The 15,569-nt window shown below is 29.4% G+C and overlaps 1 protein-coding gene across 1 annotated transcript; it reads left to right on the top strand.

Moving 5' to 3' along the window:
- Positions 1–12,298: 12,298 nt before the first annotated feature.
- On the top strand, positions 12,299–15,245 carry LOC107425322 (uncharacterized). The gene is made up of 4 exons (XM_025074647.3): positions 12,299–12,397; positions 12,513–12,955; positions 13,972–14,575; positions 14,666–15,245. Exons 1-4 carry the CDS (start codon positions 12,299–12,301, stop codon positions 15,122–15,124), a joined length of 1,605 nt encoding a protein of 534 aa, XP_024930415.3. The 3' UTR covers positions 15,125–15,245.
- Positions 15,246–15,569: the final 324 nt, after the last annotated feature.

Raw genomic sequence — 15,569 nt, 5'->3', positions numbered from 1 at the left:
TTTATGTGATTTATGTAATTTTTGTATAAAGTAATTTTAGGTATTTGAGAAAGATATTTGTATTAAATTATTATGCTCAAAATTATATTTGTTCATTTAAATACTTATGGATTTGGTTTTATTGCGGTAAAAATTGATATATTTAAATTGTTATATTTATGATGATTGTTTAAAAGAATACATGGAATTTTATGGGTTTTGAAAGATGCATTAAACCTTGTGGCATTTTATGAAATTTTTTATATTCGTGATATTTACGATTTTATGGTTTTAGATGCACCATACAACACTAGTGTTCAGTACTATATCTGTTGTTAGTGTCCAAGTATATATGGTCTTCCTGTGGGAGCCATGGATCTGAGGGGTGGCAAGTATAATGCACAGTGAGCATCAGCTGCCCCCCTCCCTGGCCAGGATGATTGTTGTTAGCATTAGTGTCATTGGAACGCCAAGGTGACCGTAGTAAGTTTTTCTCTTTAACCTCCCTGTCAAAGTGGCACTTGGAACGCTCGATAGCACCTAGCACCACTGGTATATAGTGTAGTACGTTAAGTGGTTTTCTCGATATGTTTTTAAAACAAAATGTTTTAAAGTATATTTAATACAAAATGTTTTAAAGTATATTTAATCATGTTTTTATCATTTATTTCAAACTGATGTTTTAGAATGTATTTAACCATATTTTTATTGTTTATTTTATTTATTTCAAATTTATATTTTAAAATGTATTTTATCGTACTTTCAGCATTTATTTTAAAATGATGTTTTAAAATGCATTTCATTATGTTATTATTATTTATTTCAATTTGAGATTTCAACATGTGTTTTATTGTATTTTGTTATCTATTTCAAATTGAGGTGCTAAATTAATTAAAACATGTCCTTTATTATTTCATTGATTTAATTAATCAAAATTTTATAAATTATATGTTGAGATTAATTTTGTTTTTATATTAAATTTTCTAATACCAATTTTATTTGTGATTTTGTTTTCTTTTATGATATTTTATTCAAATTTAATAAGTTGTTACTAAATTATTTTCAATGTTAATTTTTAATTTTTAAATTATTTGTATTTCAGTTATTATTTATTTCCTTGATTTCTAGGGTATAAAATGATGGGTTTTGAGAAAAATTGTTTTAAAAAGGGGACAATTTCCAACCGAGTGAAAATTATGAGGGTTTTGAGAGAAAATTTTAAATTTTACTTATTTACTATTTTATATATTTATTTATTTATTATTAATCACATTTATACTATATTATTATACTATTATATTATTTTATTATCATTATTATCATTTACGTAGTATCTGGAGTCACTCACTACGATAATTAACATCTTATATTTTTAAATTCATTCTCCGGGGGCAAGCTCGACGTCTTTTGTTCGTGCTTCCTAGATCAAGGAGTCCTTTTCCTTTTTCCTACTTCCTTGTAATATTTCTACTTTATTATCCCCTTTTGTTGTATTAAACTATGCATTCATTTATAAGCCTTATGATGCTCTGTATAATGTATTGGATTATTATTTATTTAATATTATGCTTGTTCATGTATTGTATTATTATGAAATCCTGAAATTTGTGGAATCTTATGTTGTAAGATAGGAGGATTAAGGTGATACCTTTTAGAAGTGTATTTCTTGTGTAGAGAATTTTGTGGCATATCCAGCTGTTAGGGCGATGTTAATATATTTTTGTAGGAAGATCCAATAAGGTTTACCTGAAATTACGGCTTATCTAGGATTCATATAAGAAACCTTGAATGAGTCCTGACAATTTTATAATCGCAATTATTAAATATAATTATTACATATTCATTTTTAACAATATAATAGTTCATAATTACAAATTTTATAAATAATGCTTATTTAAACTAAAATAATTTAATACAACTTAAATTATACAATTGAAATAAAAAAACCATACTTACTTGTAAAGTACTTTAATTACTATTTTATGTTGTTTTAGTTATAGATAATTCATGAAATTTCCAGTTTAACTGTAAATCTAAACCAAGTAAGGGGCTTGTGTCCCTTGAAACATTCAAAGAGATGGAGGCTGCGCTAAGTTGTCCAAATATTTATTTCCTTTAATTAACTCTCATTGTCCTCTCCAAAACAATTAATGAGGTATTTGGAAAGTGTCAAAGTTGAGAGGGAAATTGATTCCCGGGATTTAGTTTCCTATGATTTAGTTTTTTGGGAATTATTTTTTTTCTTGATATGTTTGGTGAGTAATGAAAAAGTTGAGATTGATAAGTAATTAAATTTAATATTATATAATAAATTAAGGGTAAATATATATTTTAAAAAAAATTTAAAACTATTTTCTCTGAGATTCTCAAAATGACACATATATAGATGAGAATAATCTTCCCACATATTTTCCTACATTAGTGAGAATTTAATTTCCTAGGCGCATATTTTTCTACTTTACAGTAAATATTTAAACAAAAAAAAGTTATCATTTTCTCAAAATGAATTAGATTCCCACTAATATTATTTTTACCCAAACACGCCGTAATAATAAAGTTATTATTTTACCATACAACGATCGGTGATCACGAAAAGCTAATAAGTAAAAAAATATCAAATTTCACCATCCCAAATTATGCGGAGCTACGTCATGTAAATCGTGAAGCATGCATGGACTAATAAGTATGCACTTTTATCATAATCATAAGGGACAGTATGTGTCACTTTTTTTTCTTTTTTTTGTTTCTTTTTTCTTTTCTGCGCTACATGGGATTCTTCATTAATTGATAAATATGTTAACAAATGAACTAAACTAAGTGTTTCCATGCGAAGCTTTTTTGACAATTTTTTTTTGATAAATAATTCGAACTTTTAATAAATATGATCTAATGGCATGAATTTGTCTTTTTTCAAAAATTTCTTATATCTATATTCAAACACACTCTTGTCCTTGACTTAAATAATTTAATGCTTTAAAACAATATTTTTTTCTCTTAATTAAATATTTTTCTCTCCTAATTAAACCCCAATCATATTTCTCTCTCCTCAAAACCCACCTATCAGATTTTTAAAGTCTTTACTTCTAACAGGTAGAATCCATTAAAGCAACAAAAAAAAGTATATAATACAATCCATTAGAAAATATATATATATATATATATATATATATATATATATATATATTGTGAAAGAGAAAAAATAATACAATCCAATAATTTTCTCTTTATCTTCCTTAATTTTTACCATTAATTAAAAAAACACAAAAAAAAAAATTTTTAAATGCAATTTAGTAAACAATTCTCTAGCTGCAAACTTAATTTTTTAACAGAAAAACACAGTTTCATAGACAGTAGTGCAGTACCACTCTCGTGTCCCATAAGACAAACAAATTTTTTGCCCTCTTTTTCCCACATGCTTATGCTTAAAACATGCATTTGGGATTTCCAGCTTCTATTGTAATCAACAAATGATTGCTCTCGACCTATCCAAGTCTTTTTTTAAACCTAAAGTCACCTTGACATGCATAAAACTTAGACAAATTTTTTTTTTTTTCCTATTTTTTAAAGCTTTTGGATGCACGATGGATTCTACCAATTAGAATTAGAAATCGATAGTTACGTTTTTCGGAAATAAAAATATGGCTAGGGCTTAATTAAATGAAGGAATATTTAATTAAGAGAGAGAAATATCATTTTAAAAATTAAATTATTTAAGAAAAGTATAAAACTTAAAAGGGTATTTGGATGTGGATATAAAGAATTTAAGAGTTTCAAAAAAGAATTAGGTATATTGTTAGATCATATTAATTAAGGTCTAAATTATTTGTTAAAAAACTTTGTCAAAAAACTTTATATAGGGAATATTGTCCTTTTTATAAACTAGATTTTTAATAAATAAATATAATTTTTAATCTTCTTTTTATAAATTAATAAATGGACTAAAAGAGTCAGTTGGATATATAGATTCAACTATTATATATTTTATCTCAAACTTTTGTCTCCAGTTGCGAATTATATATGCAAATGGATGAGATTGAATTGTATGACTACAACAAATATGATATTTATAGCTTACGATCATAGCATTTAAAAAACAAAATGCTATTAATAATATAAAACAATAACATTTTTAATCAATCTTTTACATGTTAAAATATGTAGATAAAATTTTACCCTTCAATAACATTTTAAATGCTATAGAAATCTATAGCATTTTCAAATACTATGAATATACTTAAATAGCATTTTCAAATGCTATGAAATATACTTAATATATCATTTATAATTGCTATTAAATTGATTACCATACAAGAAAATTCTAATACAGTGATACTTATTTTAAGTCCAAAATGTCACAAATTAAATAATTAGTAACTAAGGTGAATAAGCCAAAGGAAATACAAATTAGTCGACACTAATTTTAAAGTTTCAGAAAGGATAATAATTCATCCGCTCTAGATCGGTTTCAATATAAAATAAGAAATTAAGATGGAGTAATATCACTAAAGAGGAGAACAAAATGAGTAAAAAAAAAAATATATATATATATATAGAATAAATAATAAATATTTATATATTTGGTTTGTAATTAGAGCCCTAATAAAACAACATAAGACCCTAAGTACGTTATTCATATTCTCTATCATGAGCATTTTACATATTTTACCTCTACCTTAATATCTTCTCTTGTATTCTTTAAGATTCAAATTTCTTTTTCATTTTGTCTACCTATTCATCAACCCTTTTGTTTTTTTTTTTTTTTAATATGTTCATCAATCCTTTAGTTACATGGTATTTACATCATTTTTATGAGTGTTATTGATTCATTAAATGTCATTAAACAGATTATTTTATGACATTTTAAAGTGTCATAGCATTATAATTTTTGAAAGGAAGTTTTTTTTTTTTTTTTGATACTGTTACATATATAAAAAGAAAAATAATATCAATTGAAGTTGTTAATTATCCAAAACAAAAAAAAAATTAAATTTTTTCCCCAAATTCTTTCCTATTTAAATAAAGTTAAAATATTATGCCATGATTGAATTAACTCAAAAAATAATTTTGGACTAAAAAGGAGATTAATTTGGAGGGATATGTATGTATATATATATATATATATATGTATATATTATTTTTCCTTTTTATTAGGTTATCTTCCAAAAATATTTAAAATTGTTACCTTTTTTTTCACAAAATTCTTTAAAAGCATATGTAGATAATTTGGATTATCATATGTACTTTTATTTATATTTTAAATGTACGTTTATTTATCTTTTAGATAGTTGATAACAATCTGTTAAAGAAATCAATTTTAAATTTTTATTATTTAAACACTAGCACCTGCAAGGAAGGTGCAAAACTCCGGCAACCTACATTTAGTTTTCCACCACCAGCTACCGTTAAATATTTATTTTTCGTATATATATATATATATATATATATATATATTCTAAATGGGTTCACCTCTTTGAGATTTATTGACCTTTGTTTATGCAGGAATTTTGCGCTCACCCTTCTCTTTCATAGCAAAGCTGGGCGATACTCAGGTTGTTGGTGGCTGCGGGATTACGTATGGGAAGATACTGAACCCATTGAAAAAAATACAAAAACAATAAAAATACAAAAAATTGCCATGTGTGTTTGCCACCAATCCTTTGTTTGTAGGCAATCTTGATTTTTTTTTTTTTTTTTTTTTTTTATAAATGGTGGTGGCTACTCATATGGAGACCTCAAAGTGATTTTGGCTGGCGTTAAAGATGAAAAAATAAATAAATAAATAAAATTAGATGAAAAATTAAAAAAGTAAATAAATAAATAAAATTAGAAGTTTTGGTCCTGTAAAAAGAAGCACTCTTAAATTATTATTATTATAATACTTTTAGTAACATTTGAGAATGACCATAATCATATTTTTGGTATTTTGAAAATTTTATAATAAAATTAATATTCAAAATTCCATGAGATTTTTTAATGTCATTAATCATTTTTCTGATATTTTCAAATGTCACTAGTAGATTAATTGTATAATCTAGTAATTTTTTTAATATTATAATGATATTAATAAATGTCATTAGTTGTTTTTTTAGTAATATTTTGAATTGTCACTATAATTTTTAATGATATTTGTAATGATTGTCATTAGCTAATTAAATGTCATTATAATATAACTTTAGCAACACTTTAAAGTGTCATAATTTTTTTTTTTTTATTATTGCGACATAGCATTTCTGAATGCTATGAAATCTACTTAAAATAGCATTTTCAAATGCTATAAATATACTTAAAATAGGATATCAAATGAGATAACATAACATTTGTAACTATTTTCAAACACATAATAGTGTAAGATAAATTGTCAGGACCCGTCTAAAATTTCTCATCGGAACCTTAGACAAGCCCTGATCCCAGGAAAATCCTACCAGACCTTCCAATGGAAAATCCGGCAGAACCTCCCCTAAGTGTTGGACTTACCATAAATTTCCTGCACTGAAAATACGCTTCTATATAGATACACCACCTTATTCCTCCCACATTACTACAATTTGTTTCCACAAATTTACAGCACTCCAAAATAATAACAGGAAATCAGTATATGATTCAATAAATATGTGTCCAATCAGTATACAGAGCATTATACAAATAATTATGACTTTAATACAATGACAGATAAAGAAGCAATACAAGATGGAAAGAAAAAAGGGAGGAAATGCTTCTTGGACTTTCGGCAATGAACTAAGACGTCGAGTTCGCCCTCGGACAATCAACATCGACTAAACTGGGCCTAAGGGAACGTAATTTAAAAATATGAGATGCTAATCATCTCAGTAAGTAACCCTATCTACTGTACAATTATAATAGTAACGATAATTATAGCACATTTGATTAATTAGGAATAAATAAGTAAATAAATAATAATTAATTGAAAATAATATTTTTTCTCAAAACCCTCACAATTCACTCAGTTGGAAAAGTTCTCATTTTAAAACATTTTACAAAACCCGCTATTTGTATGCCCGGAAAACCAAGGAAAACAATTAATCAATAGTTTTCTACTATAATACGATAATTCAAGAATCCAAATTTATAATGAAATAAAAATAACTTATAACAATTACTAAATAATTGATGCATGTCATAACAATTAATACTGAAATATTAATAAAACTCACATTAAAACAATTCATGAAATAATTAAATAATTAAAATAAATCAATTTATTGAATAATTAAGCAAAGGAAAAATTAAATCAAATTAAAACCTCCATTTGAAATAAATAATAAAAACAACATTAAATATATTCTTAATTTAAATACAATTTCAAAATATTTATTTTGAAATCCATGTTCTGAAAACCATTTGATACACCCACTATATACCAGTGGCGCCAACAGTACCCAGCGTTCCGAGGTACCACCAGACAGGAGGTTAAAGAGAGAAACCGGCATACGGTCACGTGGCGTCTCACCGCGCCGCTGCAAACAGGCGTCCCAGCCATGGAGGGGCGATCTACCCTCATCCGATGGCAACCACAGGACAACCCCATAATCATCTGTGCGCTACTCACACCTACCTGCGCACTCATCACATCCACCTACGCGCTAATCATATCCATGTATAAAGAACACTAGTACGTGTATGGTGCATCTAAAAACTCATAAATCATAAATCAATATTTTTCAAAATCTCAAAATTTCATAAATATCATTGAGTTTATTCCATCCAATTAAATCCGTACTTTTCCACATTTCCTTTATAAATCATCGTCATAAATTCATCTCATAAATTCCATCAATTTCAAATCCATCAACTTTCAAATGCATCAATTTTCCAATCCACAATATTCAAATGTGTAAGCATAATTTTTAAAATAATATCCTTAAATCCTTAAAATTCAATATAGGCATAATTTCATTAAAATCCCATAAAATTTCCAAAATTCATAAATCCATCAACTCTCAATTCCATCAATTTAAATATCCAAATTTTCCAATGGCATAAATATTTTTGAAATGTAATAAATTAGATCAATATTTCTTCCTCAAATATTCAAAAAACCAACTTGAATCAAATGTGTCATTTAAACCTCATAAAATCCACAATAATCAAAATTATTATAAATATACATTTCAAACACATAATGAATCCATCAATGAAATTATCAATAATTTAAAATAAATATTCCTTCAATTTATCAAAATCAAAATATCCTTTAATGCACATATACATTTCAATTTATTCAAATTGTGCCATCAAATCTCAAATATAATTTTGCTAAATATTTAACACATAAATATTAAATCCAAATATTCAATTATCACAAAATAAATATAATTTAACATCCGAAATTAATTTTGAAGGTGGGTTACTCACCTTGAGCATGCAATTAACCCAAGATCCTCCATGGGATCAACTCCACGACGCACACATACTCCTAGAACAATAATATTGCACAACTCAAATAAATTAATATTTTATTCAGATAAATAATACCCGGTATCCGGGAGGTTTAACACAAACGTTAACCAAAATTTGTGAGTAATATACCAAAACGAAGCTTGTGAAATATGGATTACGAATCTGGTCTTACTTCCCAGAGATCAGACCCGTGGTGGCCGGAATCTCGCCGGGAAGCTCTCGGAATTCAAGTCCTCGATTCTCTCAATCCGTCATGAATTGGAGGAAAAAGACCTCGGATTTGGGTTCAGAGAGTCGGAATTAGTGGGAAAGGATGGGCGGTGCAACTGGAAACTCGTCGGAAAGTCCATTTCCCGACGAGCTACCATGGTCACCGGAATCCGCCACCGCCGGCGGCGCGTCCGGTGGCCACTGACCATGATTTTTGGTGGAAAGGTAGATCAGGGAATGGGTGACTCAGTAGGACTGGTGGTGAGGCAAACGGAGGCCGGAATAGGGAGAAATCTAGGTTTGAAGAAATCGGCATCGCCGCCGGAAAAAGTCTCGATCCACGCGCGTCGGCCGTCAGTTGGCCTTGATTTTTGGCTGGCCGGCCAGTTTTCAGGTGGGCTTCAAGCTAGGGTGGCTCGTGTACTGTTCTGGTGGCTGGAAATGGGTGAATGGCGGTTGGCCGATTGGGTTTCTCTCTCTCCCCTCCCATCTTTCTCTCTCCTTCCCCGGCTCAAGTGTTTTGGCCAAAATAAAAGCCACTCGTGGGTGACATTGTTCACTCATAGGATTGGCTGAAAATACGACACATGGCACACACTGTTCATTCAAGTCAAAATATATTAAAAAATTACGGTATTCGGAAAACTTTGCATGTCTATAATTTTTTAACCAGATGTCCAATTTAAGCGCGCCGCTAGTTTATGAACTCTTATCGACGAGTACTTCATAACTATGCATGAGTCAAAGCTCAACTTTACATGAACAAAAAGTCAACTCTTGCACCCTTGAACAGGTTAGACTTCAACTTGTTTTGTTTATAACTTTCAAACCGTACCTCCATTTTTGACATGCTACTAGTCTATGGACTCGTGACAATGTGTACTTTTTAATGGTACCTCGGTCAATGTGAAATTCCATCAGGAACAAAAAGTCAATATTTGACCCATTTTCGGTCAACGACGGTCAAACCCGGTCAACCTTGGTCAAATTTTAGAAATTCCAATGTATTTTGGGACAAAGTGTTACATAAATGCTATTAAATAACTATTCACAGCATTTAGCATGGCATTTCACAAATGCTATAAAAAAAGTAGGACTTTTTATAACATGGTCTATCATGGCATTTCTAAAAATGCAATTATATGTCTTTTATAGCATTTTTGACATGTTATAAAAAATAATATGTTTTGTAGATCATGATCTGGTTAAATATTTATTGACATCAGACTCGAGATCATGGACTGAGGGGCTTTTCAAAAGCTTTCTCTTCAAAGTTCAGCTTTTTTCAACTATTAAGATTAATAGCTAAATTTGAGTTACTTTTGACCTATTCTTAGCCGATTATGTCATATATATATATATATATGTATAACCATTCTCAAATAAGGTTTACATTACTTCATTAAATTAAGGTCCATTTTCTATGACCATTAAATCACATTAAAGGCTAACATTCAAAATTCAAAAAATGATCAATTATATATTTAACGACATACTAAAATTCTATTTAGAAAAAGTTAATTGTTTCTAAATTCGATGATTAATAAATATAATTTAAAATCTCAACTTTTAATACGATTCAAGAGCTGAAAAAGAAAAATCTTATCATCTTATGTTAGTCTTTTTATTTAAGACATTTTTTGAACCTGACTATATATATATATATAAGATATATCTATCCTTACATAAATCCTAACAATTCAAAGTCCCAAATATTAATCAATACTTGACTATTATATTAATTAATTTTCCTCCTTTCATGACAACACTTATTAATTATCTTATATATATATATATATATATGTATATATATCTAGTAAGTTATTATTTGTTGAAAACACGTTCCAAGTAGACATTTTTAGCATTTGCCATATTCATTGGTTCTCAACGTAAACTAATTGTATTACCAACCGGACATTGATCCAATAATACAATTTATATATACTGATTTTGAGGTTAGAGCATCTCCAACAGGCTCTTTAATTAAAAGTCTTTTCTTCTCTATTTAAAAAGTCTTACTTCATTTCATAACTTTAAGAGACTTTCTAAAATGAAAATTTAAAATAAAAAATTGGTCTTGGCTTTCCAAATATGGAGAGCCAAACTCACTCTCTTTATAAATATTTTAATGAACTCATTTATTGTTACAAAAATTTTCATCCTCAATTTTAATTAATTTATAATTATATTTCATATATCAATGTTTTACCTAATACTTTGGTGTAGAGAGAGAGAGAGAATATGAATCATAATTGTTTATTGGGAAATGCAAAATAACGTGTAATTATAGAAAGTAACATTGGAGTTGGATAAAAAAAAAATCTCAATATTAATTTTTTAAAATTATTCAAGATGCTCTTTATTTTAAAAGTTATGCTTTTCCAAATAAATAGCACTATTAGAGATGCTCGATCTCCTAGTAATTACTATGGCTTTCTATAAGCTAGCTAGCAAAAAATAGTTAAAGTCAAGCTTCAGTGGAAAGAGAATGTAAATCATAATTTTTTATGAAGAAATGCAAAATTAAGAGTAATTAAAGAGAGTACCTTTAGAGTTGGATAAAAAAATCTCACTCTTTATTTTTTAAAATTATTTAAAATATTTTTTATTTTGAAAATTATATTCTTTAATTAAATAAAAAGAATTATTGGAGATGCTCTTAGTTCAATTCCTTTGTAAATACTTTTGCTTTCTATTAGCTAGCTAGCTAAAAAAGTTGAAGTTAGGTATTAGTGGAAATAGTTGAATGCACTAATTAATAGATCTTTTTCAAAACAATTAAAGAAAAGCTTATTACATTTCTCAACCTAAACTTATTGCATTTTTTTTTTTATGATTTACAATAATTTCCCCCCTATCACCTGAAAATGCGTCCACAGTTGGTGCACTCTAGAATGATATAATTTCTCGTATCCATAGGTTTGGCAACTATGAAATGTCTATACCTATCTAGCTTAGCCGACGGAACATTAACAATTCAATTAGAGGGAAAATATATGAAATTTACAAATTATATATACACATTGATTATGTGGTTAGTTCGTTCCTCTACTTATTACCATTGCTTTCTATCGGCTACCTAGCTTAAAATTATTAAAGTTAGGTTTTAGTGGAAATAATTGAATCCACTAATTAATAGATCAATTTCAAAATAATTTTACAAAACAAAGGTTATTACATTTCTCAACCTAAATTTATTGCATATTTGGTGCTGTCTAAATTAAAGTGATATGTTTTTTCATATTTGAAGATTTAGCTCAATAGTAAAACCACTAAAAATACACAAACAAATCTTTAGGTTCCATTAGATCTAAGTGAAATTCAATTTTATTTTTATTTTTGAGCAGTGCGATTAATTAAAAAATTTCACCGTCTATATCTCTGTCTTTGTCAGTAACAGTAACAGATAACTTTCCCCACAACACAGGCCCGGACCAATTTTGCCAAATTTACTAAGTAAGACTACATAATTGAACTAAATTGACAGAACAAAAAAAATAAAATAAAAAATAAAGTCAAATTTAGTTACAAAATAAACAATAATATCTACATATATGAATACACGATATAATAAATAAACTTTTATGAATCTGCAACTACAATATCATCTGGATTTCATATAAATTTTTGCAATCAAGAAATAAATCTGAAGCTACAAAGGCTCCTCTTAATCATTAATCAAGTACCAGCCATGGCTTGTGGGACACAGAAGCATCTAAGCACCCTTAACATCTTAGTCACCATGCTGCTATGTTTACTCACATATCTGGATAATACACTTGCAAATATCGTAAGAAATATTTCATGCCTATCAAAACCAAATTAATAACTTGCAAAAATATTTTATTATATATAACCGTGTCTATATATTTTGTTTCTATATGTTATATCTTATATGGTTGCAGTGGCCAAATCACGGAGGTGATTTAAGCAACACAAGGTACGCAAATGCAGAAGTTCGAATCAACCCAGTAAGAATATCAAAGTTGCGATTACGATGGAAATTCTTTGCTGGTAATGATATTTCAGCAACCCCTTCAATAGCAGATGGAGTAGTTTATTTTCCATCATGGAATGGATACTTATACGCAGTGAATGCCTTCAATGGTGCTCTCATATGGAAGCAGAATCTCAGTAAGCTCTCCGGACTAACTGGCACCGGGATCACCGTCAATGTCACCGTCTCCAGAACAACACCGGCGGTAGCTGGTGACCGGTTGATTGTTGGAATATATGGACCCGCTGTTGTCATCGCTGTGGCTAGATCAAATGGGAGACTGGTTTGGTTGACACAGCTTGACCCTCGTCCTAGGGTCGTCATAACTTGCTCTGGAACTGTCCACTTGGGGTAATGCTAGTCCATCTTTTATTCTTTCGTCTTTTCTTTTTTTCATGTTAATGTTATATAAATAATTCTCATCACCACTCTTTTAATTAGCCTTTGTTTGGTATGAAGGATGAGAAAAATATAAAACATGATATTTATTTATTTATTTATTTACTTATGATATTGGAGTCTAAGATTCGAATTTGAAATCATTAACACAGATAACATTTGATTTACTATTAGGATGTTCGAAAATAGATGTTGTACAGAAAATGATTAGGGTAGAAGGGATATATCATGAAGGATGAGAAAAAAATTAATTCATACATCCTCCCCTCTTATTTAGTATGGATGGAAGTAAAGGAAAAAAAACCAAAAAAGAATTAAATTTAGATGATTACCTTTTATCCTATATGGATGGAAATGAAGGAAAAAAACAAAAAAAATAAAATAAAATAAAATTAGTCATTAGTTTTTAATTTTTAAATGAATAATACTAAATATTTAAAATTTATCAAATTTATTTACCAAACAATATGATAAATGATATGATAATTTTTAATTAATTTATTAATATATTTGACTTGTTATTTAAATTTTACTTATTCAATAAATTATTTAAATAATATTTGATCTGATAATATATAGACTCATGTCATTTGGTAAATAAACTAAATATATTTAACGAACCATTTAGTACATCTAGCAGTACTATTGCTTCTAACTAACCATGACTATAATTTTGAAAGGAGATAATATATTTGCACTCATTTTGTTAACCGCTAAATGTTTCCATCATTCAAAGGGATTCTTTTTTTATGGATTTACCATTCATACCCTTTTTCATCCCTCTCTCTCTCTCTCTCTCTCTCTCTCTCTCTCTCTCTCTCTCGCTAAACAAACAAGCAAACGACTTTTCACCATTCTATTTTTCCCTCTGTTCTCCATGTTTACACTTTTCCCTCCTACCAAACATAGCCTTAAAATCTGCTATTTAACATTTCTTTTTTTTTTTTCTTTTTTTTTTTTTCCTGCAGGGCATTCTATGTGGGTGTTTCATCACTGGAAGAAACATTGCCATCTGGACAATGTTGCACATTCCGAGGCAGTCTAGTAAAGCTAAATGTTAGAACCGGGGCAATTCTTTGGCAAACTTTTATGGTTCCTGACAATGGTGGAAAATTAGGAGGTTATGCAGGAGCTGGAATATGGGGAAGCAGCCCAGCCATTGATATACGCAGAAGACATGTTTATGTGGCAACAGGGAATCTCTACATAGCTCCACCAGAAGTTCTAAGATGCCAAGAAGAACAGAACAATCAAACAGGAAAACCAAACCATCGTGATCAGTGCATTGGACCAGATGTCCATTTCAATTCAATCTTAGCGGTTGACATAGATTCAGGGAAGATCATATGGTCCAGGCAATTGGGTGGCTATGATGTATTTTATTATGCTTGTTTCATTCCAAATAACCCCGATTGTCCTCCTGGACCCAATTTGAGTGCTGATTTTGGAGAGGCACCTATGTTGCTTACCATACATCCTAATGGAAGAAGACGAGACATTGCGGTGGCTGTTCAAAAGAGTGGCTTTGCTTGGGCTTTAGACCGTGATAATGGAGATATTGTTTGGTTTAAGGTAACCCTGCTAATGAATTTAAGTACTCTGCTAATGGTTTTTGTTTTTTCTTCTAACGTTTGCTTATATGAACTAACCGAATTTTTGCAGGTGGCAGGACCAGGCGGAATAATAGGAGGAGGGATATGGGGTGCAGCAACAGATGGGCGAAGGGTGTTTACAAACATCGCAAACAGCAACAACGAGAAGTTTACCCTTGCCCCGTCGAACTTGACAACAACCGCAGGCGCATGGGTGGCTCTTGATGCAAACTCAGGGAATATTTTGTGGTCAACGGCTAATCCAAGCAATGACAATGCCATGGGACCAGTTACTGTTGCAAATGGTGTCGTTTTCGCTGGGTCTGTAGCTCCTAATGGTCCAATATATGCAATGTCCGCAAAAACTGGAAAGATTTTATGGTCGAATAATACTGGTGCTACTGTTTATGGAGGTGTTTCAGCCGGTTATGGGTGCATTTACCTCGGAAATGGATATTCGATCGCCCTTGCAAGTTTCTATCCTAATTGGACTCCAGGAACTTCACTTTTCGCTTTCTGTGTTGCATGAGTGAGAGAATATACTAGTTATAATAAAAACTTTCAACAACTATAAGCTTCAAGATGGTGCAAAAAAATCTCCTGTAGAAGCTCAATGAAATAAGACTTATTGTTAATGACAGATTCTTTGAGAAATCGGGTAATGTCATAAATCCAGAGATTAAGATTCAGATATCAATGAAACTATATAACTTCAATTCTCAGTGTATAAATTAACTTAAAAGCCTTGGGATATTTTCCATGGAATAGTAGGCTTTGTAGATCACCTTCTCCACTCTGGTTGAATCACCTTATCTGAAATGACCATTATCCACAATATGAACAATCAGAAACCATAATGTACAAATTATCCTTGTAGTTATATATGATAATAAAGAGGTGGGGATGCGAAGAGTTTTTTAATTTTTATTTTAGGGGATTCGGTGACTAATGAAAGTAGTTTTTTTTTTTTTTTT

Source organism: Ziziphus jujuba, chromosome 12, assembly GCF_031755915.1.
Source record: "Ziziphus jujuba cultivar Dongzao chromosome 12, ASM3175591v1".
NCBI lineage: Eukaryota > Viridiplantae > Streptophyta > Magnoliopsida > Rosales > Rhamnaceae > Ziziphus > Ziziphus jujuba.
Note: the sequence above shows the minus strand (reverse complement) of the source record. Positions and strands in the feature narration are given on the sequence as shown.

Coding starts and splice junctions, on each gene's coding strand:
- LOC107425322 (XM_025074647.3), top strand. CDS start 12,299: ATGGCTTGTGGGACACAGAAGCATCTAAGCACCCTTAACATCTTAGTC. Junction 12,398..12,512: donor ATAATACACTTGCAAATATC/GTAAGAAATATT, acceptor ATATGGTTGCAG/TGGCCAAATCACGGAGGTGA. Junction 14,576..14,665: donor GAGATATTGTTTGGTTTAAG/GTAACCCTGCTA, acceptor GAATTTTTGCAG/GTGGCAGGACCAGGCGGAAT.